This window comes from Natator depressus, chromosome 24, assembly GCF_965152275.1.
Source record: "Natator depressus isolate rNatDep1 chromosome 24, rNatDep2.hap1, whole genome shotgun sequence".
Taxonomy (NCBI): Eukaryota; Metazoa; Chordata; order Testudines; family Cheloniidae; genus Natator; species Natator depressus.
The window spans coordinates 18869634-18879383 of record NC_134257.1 but is presented as its reverse complement, the minus strand read 5'-3'; the positions used below and the strand labels follow the sequence as shown (position 1 = coordinate 18879383).

General features: G+C 54.8%; 1 protein-coding gene across 1 annotated transcript; it reads left to right on the top strand.

Moving 5' to 3' along the window:
- The first annotated feature begins 1555 nt into the window (after positions 1–1555).
- Positions 1556–6468, top strand: LOC141977567 (phospholipase A2 inhibitor gamma subunit B-like). The gene is made up of 5 exons (XM_074939082.1): positions 1556–1604; positions 1870–1986; positions 4377–4529; positions 4911–5000; positions 6215–6468. Exons 1-5 carry the CDS (start codon positions 1556–1558, stop codon positions 6466–6468), a joined length of 663 nt encoding a protein of 220 aa, XP_074795183.1.
- The last annotated feature ends 3282 nt before the right edge of the window (positions 6469–9750 follow it).

Sequence of the window (9750 nt, the reverse complement as noted above, 5' to 3'; positions counted from 1 at the left end):
TTATCACTGTGGGGGTGAGCAAGCTGCCCGCCACCGCACCAGAGAGGTGACTCTCTGACTCCCCTTAAACCCCTGTATTCTGTCAGCCAGGCCCAGGAAATCAGCTCTTTTCCCCTCCGCGCCTTGCCAGGGAGCATGGAGCAGAACAGAGAATGTGGGTGGCTGAGCCTCTAGCCAAATGTGGGGAAACTGAGGCAGCTGCAGAGCACTGGCAATGCCGTGACACCCCCAAGGGTGGGAAATGCCCCAGCAGAGTTAAAGTGGTGGGGGCAAGAGGGCAGAGAACAGAGGTAGCTGCCACCAGGAGGGAGGGGGAATGTCTCCGCCCAGTCTATGGCTGCCTGATGATCTCTGCCGAAGTGAGAGACCCCAAGCGGGTGGGGGAGGTGTCACGGAGTGTGGGGGAGTCCAGGCCCTGCACCCCTCTTCCTGGGATTCACTGAGACTCTCAGCCAGCCAGTAAAACAGAAGGTTTATTGGACAACAGGAACACAGTCCAAAACAGAGCTTGTGGGTACCCCCAGGACCCCTCAGTGAAGTCCTTCTGGGGGAGCAGGGAGCTTAGACCCCAGCCCTGGGGTTCCCTGTCTTCCTCCACCCAGCCCCAAACTGAAACTAAACCCACCGAGCAGGTTCCCTGCTGCAGCCTCTGTCCACATTCCTGGGCAGAGGTGTCACCTCCCCCTCCCCCTCCTGGCTCAGGTGACAGGCTCTCAGGTCTCCCGTCCCCAGGGCACATTCCCAGGTCAACACTCCCCCCTCCCTGCTGCGTCACATCGTCACAGGAGGTACCACTCCTGTGTGGTGTGGGGAGCAAAACTCCACCTCCTTGGGGGGCAGGATCAACACAGTTCCTCCTCCTCCCCAGGGAATCAGGAGTGATGATGCCAGGCCCCAGGCTCTGATCTCTAGGGAGGGGGACATAGAGGGAATTTGGCTCTGGAGGAGAGATACGGCTTTGACCTGGCCTGGACCCTGGGATCCCTCTGCGTTAAAAGTAGTGCATGGCTGAGAGCCTCTTTGCAGGGAGCTGGATGTTGTGTATTGAGGAGTGTTTGCAGAGGCAAGCTCTCTCTTCAAGGGGGGAGGAGTGGGGTTTCCTGGTCCTGCTGGCAGTCTTGGGGGCTCTGCAGGGAAGTGTGGGACCAGAGGCAGCCTGCAAAGAACCATCCTAGAACAAAGTGGGCTGAGTTGTCTCTCGCAGTCATAGGGAGCAGCCTGCTTTGTCTCCCTCTGGTTTGTGTTCTTGTGGGTGATTTTTCTGGATTCCCAGAGACAGAGTCACCTCACACTGCAGCCTACTAGCAGGAGCATTTCAGGTTTGTCTCTGACTTCACTTGGTGAGTGCCATGAACGTACCAGCCGCAAAGGGGTCAGAGGTGCGGCTATCCCAGAACTCTGGCAAATGGCTCAGTGGTTCCATCCACCCTGTTGATGGCTCATGCGTATGCAATCCCTTGTCTGATCTAATTTCAGTTCGTCTGTGATAAATCCCCCGGCCGGAAATTTGGCTGCATCAGAGACCCCACTGCCGATCTCCTGCTTCCCCATCACCATGGAGGCTTCTCTTGCCATCTGCATCCTCGCTGCTCTCCTGGCTATGGGTGAGTGGGGCTGTGTTCCTACAGGGGCTGATTTCCTTAGGTGGCCTGTGTAATAAAAACTCAGATCTTCCCCACGATGAGTGTGACTGAAAGGGAACAGAGCTGAACGTCAGTGCTCTAGACACAATAAAAAGGCATTTCTGTCGGGTCCCCAGCTGGAGTGAATCGGCCCCAGTTCTTCAGCTGCTGTCGATCAACCCCCTGGAAAAGCAAGGGGGCGAGGGAGGGACAAACTAGAGACATCCTGTTCTCTCTCCCTCTCTAGGGGCCTGTCTGCAGTGTGAGATCTGCGCTGGACCAGGAACCAGCTGCACGGGCGACCTACGGACCTGCCCCGCTGGGTTTGACTCTTGTGCCATCGCTGTGTTAGAAAAAACAGTGGGTAGGTGAAATGGACCCTAACCACCGTGGGTCAGGGAACAGGCTGGGGAGCTAGGACGCCTGGGTCCACTCCTAGTCCCAGCTGTGGGAAGGGAGTGGGGTGAATGGATCTGAGCAGTGGTTGACTGGGTTCTATGCCAGGCCCTGTGGGCTAGGTCCCCAAAGGGGATTTAGGCCCAGCATTGCAATGCCTGGCTCCCAGGACAGTAGCCAGCCAGTGGTCTCCATGGACTCTGGGTCAGGGGCCCAGGCTGCCCATACGGCACCTAGGGAGAGAGAAGCACCTTTGAAAGGGATCCACAAAAGCCAGCATGCTGAGCAGGGAGCTAAGCCCTGCCCCTCTCCCAGAGTTTGGCACCTAAGTCCTGGCTGCACGGAGGTGCCCAGCTCTGTTTGGGGTCCAGAACTCGGAACCCCTTGTCTGGAGTCTGAACTGGGCCAGCTCTTCCTTACAAAAGGCAGTGGTGGAGGATTAAATAGGTAATCTTGGCTGAATTCAGTTTGGATCTGGTTTATCATTCTGACAATGGTTAGTTTTAAGGATTTTTTCTCAGTTTTTATCTACTGAAGTTTTCAAAGTTTCAGGAAATGATTGAGCGTGGCAGGGGTGGGGCTTTTCAGACAATAATTGGGGAATAACAGCAGATGTTGTGATTCAAAAAATTCAAGCTTTATAACCTTAAAACACAAACATCAACTGTCAACGTCAGCTACAAACGTGCACAGCATAAATCGCCGTAAATCCAACTCCAGCATGTTCTCAAGCAGCGTCGTTCTTACTTTGCTGACGTGTACATTTTAAGGCTGTCAGTGCTTCCGAGGGACTGAACAGTTCAAGCAATTTTGAGTGATCCCTGTCATCCGGTCCCAGCTTCTGGCAGTCAGAGGTTTAGGCTCACCCAGATCATGAGGTTGTGTCCCTAACCATCTTGGCCAATAGCCATTGATGAACCTACTCTCAAAGAATGTATCTAGCTCCTTTTGGAACCCAGTTATACTTTGACTTTCACAACATCCCCTGGCAGTGAGTTCCACAGGTTGACTGTATGTTGTGTGAAGAAATACTTCCTTTTGTTTGTTTAAAACCTGCTGCCTATTAGTTTCATTGGGCGACCCCTGGATCTTGTGTTATATAAAGGGATAAATAACACTTCCCTCTTCACTTTCTCTACACCGGTTATGGGTTTATAGACCTCAATCATGTCCCCCCTTAGGCATCTCTTTTGCAAGCTGAACAGTCCCACTCTTATTAATCTCTCCTCGTGTGGAACCTGTTCTACCCCCCTATCGTTTTGGTTGCCTTTCTCTGCTCTTTTTCCAATTCTAATATTGCACTGGGGTGACCAGAACTGCAGGCACTATTCAATAAGTGGGCATCTCATGGATTTATCTAGTGGCATTATAATATTTTCTGTCATATTATCGATCCCTTTGCTCATGGTTCCTAGCATTCTGTTCGCTCTTTTGACTGCCACTGCACATGGAGCTCCTGCCCAGAGAACTGTCCATGATGACGCCAACATCTCTTTCTAGAGTGGTAACAGCTAATTTAGACCCCTCATTTTGTATGTAGAGCTGGGATGTGTATTAGTTTTCATTTATCAATATTGAATTTCATCTGCCATTTTGTCACCCAGTTTTGCGAGATCCCTTTGTGACTTCTTGCACTCTGCTTTGGGCATAACTCTCTTGACTAATTTTGTATCGTCTGCAAACTTCACCACATCTCTGTTTTGCAGATCATTAATGACCCAGTTGGAGTGCTCTGGTCTCAGTACAGATCCCTGGGGGACCCCGCTGTGAAAATTGACCATTTACTCTTACCCTGTTTCTTTTCTGTTTCCTGTCTTTTAACAAGTTACTTATCCATGAGAGGACCTTCCCACTTCTCCCATGACAGCTTAGCTTGCATAAGATGAGGGACCTTCTCGGAGGCTTTCTGAAAGTCCAAGTAAACTATGTTTGTTGCTCCCCTCAAAGAATTCTAATAGATTGGTGAGGCATGACTTCCCCTTACAAAAGCCATATTGACTCTTCCCCAAAAAATCCTGTTAACCTATGTGTCTGATAATTCTGTTCTTTACTGTAGTTTCAACCTATTTGCCTGGCACTGAAGTTAGGCTCACTGGCCTGCAATTGCCAGGATCGCCTCTCGAGCCTTTTTTAAAATTGCCATTACACGACCTACCCACCAGTCATGTGGTGCAGAGGCTGGCTTAAGCGGTAGGTTATAAACCGCAGGTAGAGTGCTGCAATTTCTGAACTTCCTTCCCCCTCCCTGTGGCTGAGTTTCCCAATGGGTAGAGCGAGGATTATGGCCGTCGTTGTGCAGTGGGTGTCGACGGTGTAGGAGTGGAAGGGGAATAAATCTCTGTCTCGCCTTCTGTGCAGTGGGCGTGAAGTCTCAGAACCTTACCAAGACCTGTGCGACACCCATCCAATGTAAAGCCGGCCTCCTCTCTATCACATACTGGAATGGAGAGACAGTAAGGATGAGCATCTCCTGCTGCGTGGGAGACGCCTGCAGAGCAACCGCGGTTCCATGTACGTCTCCCCACCTCTGCCTCTCCTCCCCCATCCCCTGCACCTCCCGTTCCCTGGAACCTGCCCCACGATAACTTCCTGCGACTGGTCCTCCCGCCTTGCAGGGGGGGCACCATTGAATAACGCTGGGTGGAGTTTAGTGGGCGGGGCTCTAGGCTCCCACAGGGTGTGAACCCATCTGATCCCACCCGGGGCGGGGTCCAGGGCTCCCTGCTGCAAACCCCTCCCCCGCCCCTGCTGCCCCCGGCGTCCCCGGAGCTACAGCTCCCCCTGCAGGGGGCCCCCGGGGCTGAGCTGTGCAGCCCCCAGCTGCTCTCCCGGCCCCGACCTGTCCTGGGGCTCGTCCCCCAAGCTGACTGTGTTTGCTCCGCTTCTTCCCAGTGCCCCCGGCCGACACCAAACCCAATGGCCGGAGCTGCCGGGGCTGCATCTTCTCAAACTCAAGTTATTGCCAGCAAGGGACCATAGAGTGTACTGGAGCTGAGACCCAATGTTTCTACTCAATCAAAAGAAAAGGCACGTGGTAACTTCCGTTAAATTATTCTGGGTTTTCCTTGTTGTTACAAGTTCATAACCATCCCTGAGTCAGCCCCAGAGCTCCGATGAATAGCTCATTCGTTCCTTCCCATGGCTTGGACCTTTGTTCTTGGCCTCATGTTTCAGGGGAGAAGAGAAGGGTGCCCCCCTCCCAGTGTAGCTTCACGAGGTTGGTTTTGGAGTAACCGGATGTGGGGAATTTGCATTAATGTTACCCTAGAGATTCCCCGGGGAAAACCACTTACCACTTCTTGATCCAAGAGTCCATCCCTGGCTGGCACATGGCTCAGTACAGGCCTCTGGACCCCAGGTCTCACATCTGTCCCAAACTCCTACTCTAGGACAGGATGCTGTGGGGTCTGCTGGGTAAAGATATCAGCTGGAGATCAGGACACCTGGGTCCTATTCCCAGTGCTGGCTCCTGTGTGACCTTGGGCCATTGACTTCCCCTTTCTTTGCCTCCATTGCCCCTCCCATATTTTGCCCAGATAGAGTTTAATCTGTAAACTCTTTGTGGTGGGGCCTGGCTTAGTATTGGGAGCTCCTGGTGCGCTGCACAGACCCCGACCGAGATGGGAGACCCTCCTTGTGCCAAGTTCATGGTGACAGTCCGTGCGCCAAAGAGCTTGTGATCTACACAGGCAAAGGAAGCAGTGTTCTCTCTGTTTTACAGCTGGGGAAACTGAGGCACAGAGCAATGTGGTGACTTGTCCAAGGTCACACAGGAAGGCTGGGGCAGAACTGGGAATTAAGCGTAATTTTCCCAAGTCCCATCAAGTTGCCTTAATTCCCCACTAAACCTCTCAGAGATCCCACTCCTGCCACCTGCACTGAGCTGCTGCTTTGCTGGATGAGTGGTGGGGCTAATTCAAGCCCAGTCCGGGTGTTGTCGGTGGGCTCTGGATTGGGGCTGCAAGTGACTTGCTCAAGGAGACACAGTGTGTCTGCCACAGCAGAGGAGCAGGGAGAGGCCATCTAGGACCAGACGGGCTGCGGGGAGCAGAGCCAGTGGGGAAATTATGGCTGTGGGGGCCTAGATGGGGCTCTGAGGAGCAGAGGAGGGGGCGGTCGTTGTGCCCCACACCAGCTTGTGCAGTGGAGAGGCTCCCCGGATGCCAATCGCCTGCTTTCTCCCCACACACACGCAGGTGGAGATGACCCGTTCGACATCCTTCACGGTTGCGCTACCAAGTCCTACTGTGCCATGCTACTGAAGGCATTTGATGTCGTCCCAGGGGACAGTGTAGTTCCAGTCATGGACATGTGCACCACCGCCTGCGAGACGGCTGGCACGGGATTAGCCGGGCTCCTCCTCTCAGCCCTCGCTGGGGTCCTCCTGCTGAAGCTTCTCTCGTGTCTGTGTGGACGAGCACGCCGCGCTTTCTTGTCGACTCGCATGTAATCTTGCCGGTAGGTTTTCCACCCCTGCCCCATCTCCTGCCAAAGGCCTGGTCTGCGCTATGGAGGTTTGTCGACAGAAGTTGTGCGGCTGGAATGAACTCCACGTGTCGGTGGCGTGCAGCCACGCTAGCAGCTCTCGCACGGCCACGGAGAGCAGGGCACGGAGGGCAGCCAGCCCGCTGTGCAACCGGCTGCAGGGTGCTGTGGGAAGGGTTTGCAGTGCCTTGTGGGGCTGGGACCGCGTCACAGGATGCCGCTGTCTCAATCCCATCCTTCCGTGGGCAGATTGCCAGCCACTTTTCAATGGGGAGGCGGGGGGAGTACGTGACAGGGAGCGTGGTGGGGGGAGAGAGAGACAGAAACAGCACGTGTGTTGACGGAGCGTGTGTCCTCACGCCAGGACCTCCTTAGGCATACGCAGGATACACGGCTGCACAGGGCACCCAAAAATTTGGGACACCCCTGGGTCTTATTGTCCACCCTTCTGCCTCTTCCTATCCCTGGTCTGACCCTTCCTGCAGGCTCCCACCGCTGGCTCCTGCAGCCTGGGGAGTCTTCCTCCAGAGGGGATCTAGTAACTTACAAGTGAAAAAGCCTCCAGCCTGCCAGCCCTATCAGCACAACACTGACGCTGCCAAAGAGCCATTCAAGGAGTAATTAAGCCATTTCACAGGCATTTGCCAAACCCCAGGTATATACAGTTAGTATCTGAATTTACTGGCAAAACCAGCTGGGCATCACTGTCATATTTACTCCGAAGATGTTAGTCTACAGGACCTGAGTTTAAAATTTGCTTTCATCGTTGTCAGAAGTTCCTGGAGCTTTGAAAGGAGAGGGGTCATAAGAACATACGAACGGCCAGACGGGGTCAGAGCCAAGGTCCCTCTAGCCCAGTGTCCTGTCTTCCGACAGTGGCCAGTGCCCGGTGCCCCAGAGGGAGTGAACAGAACAGGGAACCATCCAGTGACCCATCCCCTGTCGCGCAGGGCTGCTGACCGGGGGGAGGGCCAAAGGGGCAGCTGCCCCGGGACCAGGAGATTTAAAAGGGCCCAGGGCTCCTGGCTGCCACTGCCAGTACTGCGGTAGTCGCTGCGGCCGGAGCCTGGGCCCCTTAAATCGCCGCTGGAGCGCCGGGCGGTGCAGGTCGGGCAGCACTGAAGCGCTTCGCTCCCCCACCCCTTCTTCCCAAGACCCCGCCCCTTCCGGGGGCCAGGAGCCACATCCCCCACGCCTTGCTCAGGGGCCTGGCAATTGTGTCGGCAGCCCTGGGACGGGCGTATGCCTGCAGGGCAGCTGAGATCCAAACAGGGAACGGAGCGGCCATGGAGGGCATTGTGGGATACTGGGGGAGGCCAGTTACGGCGACATAGCGGGCTGACACTGTGTCACTTTAACTGGGCCGCAAAAAGCCCGAGTCCTCTCGTCAAGGGGGGCGGCAGTTCTCCTGCCCAAACCGTGGCGTTGCAGCTGCACCTCTGCTGCTTTGCGGACAAAAGCTGCCTTTTGCCGACTAAATTTTGTAGTGTCGACAAGGCCAAAGAGCGGCCGCTTAGCAGCGAATGGCCCATTGCCCGGGTCGGCACGTGGCTGAGGCGTCAGCTTGCCCTTTGTCCCTAAGGCAGGGGTGACAACAACCTCTTCCCGGTGGGGCGGGGGGCGGACAGAAAAATGGAGGGCTGCTTTATACATATACCCCCCTGCCTTCTTCTTCCCCAGCACGGACCACGTCAGACCCACCTCCAGGAAACCCCCCCAGCCGTAGGAAGCTCTGCACCACCCACCCTGCTCTTCCTGCCCACATCACTCTTCAGCCAACAGGGGACGGGTCACCCCTGCCCTGTTTCCCCAGAGCACCATTGTCCCGAAAGGCCAGCCCTGGACATTGTCCACATTCAGAGCTGGGAGGCCGGTAGCAGCCGCTGCTGTCCGGACCTCCAGCTCCGAAGGCAGCGCCACCGCCCCTGGCAGCGCAGAAGTAAGGGTGGGAACCATGCCGCTCTTTGCGCAAGGAGACGTGGCTATGGAAAATTTTGGAGTGGCTATAGCCCCTGCAAACCCCTCCCCCCCAGTGCCACGCCTCTTTGCAGGAAGTTTGAACAGCCCACAGTTGTCAGCTACCCCACAGTGCTTCCTAAGTCAGCACCTTCATTCACCTAGTCTTGCGGGTTGACACCTAGGGTTTTCTTGTGGTTACACATTGATACTGGTCACAGACTCAGCACCAGAGTCCCGATGACTAGCTCAGTCGTTCCTTCCTCCAACAGGGGCCTTTTGTCTTGGTTTCATGTCCCAGGAATCATCAGACAAGGGCCCCATCCTCATGGCATAGCTTCACAAGGCTGGTTCTGGAATAACCAGAGGTGGGGAATTTGCATTAATGTCACCCTAGAGGTTCCCTGTGAAAACCACTTACCACTTGTTGTTGCCAGAGTCCATCCATGGTTGTCATATGGTTCAGTACAGGCTTTTGGACCCAGGTCTCACATCTGTCCCCAATTCCTACCATAGGACAGGATGCTGTGGGGTCTGCTGAGTAAAGATATTGGCTGGTGATCAGGATACCTGGGTCCTATTCCTAGCGCTGGCTCCTGTGTGACCTAGGGCCAGTGACTTTCCCTCTCCTTTCCTCCTCCCATCTTTTGCCTAGATATAGTTTAATCTGTAAACTCTTTGTGGTAGGGCCTGGATTAGTATTGGGAGCCCCTGGGATGCCAGGTGCTGCACAGACCCTGACTGAGTTTGGAGACCCTTGTTGTGCCAGGTATTGAACAAGTTCACTGGGGACAGGACTGTCACTAAGAGTTTGCAATCTAAACAGACAAAAGAAGGAGCATTTTACCCATTTCATAGATGGGGGAACTGAGACACAGCCTTATGAGGAAACATGTCCAAGGCCACACAGGGAGGCTGGGGCAGAGCTGGGAATTTAACCTAGGTTTCCTGAGTCCCATCATGGTGACTTGAGTCCCCACAAAACATCATAAAGAGCCCACTCCTGACACCAACAGTGAGCTGCTGCTTTGCTAGGTGAGCAGGGTGGGGGCTAAAACTGGCTGGATCTAATCCAGGTGTCATCGGTGGGATCTAAATCAGGGGTGCAAGTGACTTGCTCAAGGACACACAGTGAGTCTGTGTCAGGGCAGAGGAAAAGGGGGAGGCCAGTCTGGCCCAGAAAGGCCAGGGGGAGCAGAGCAGATGGGGAGATGGTTGGATCGCAGGGCCGAGGTGGGTCTCCCAAGAGCAGAGCTGAGGCGGGGGAGGGCGTTGTGTCCTAGTCCAGCTT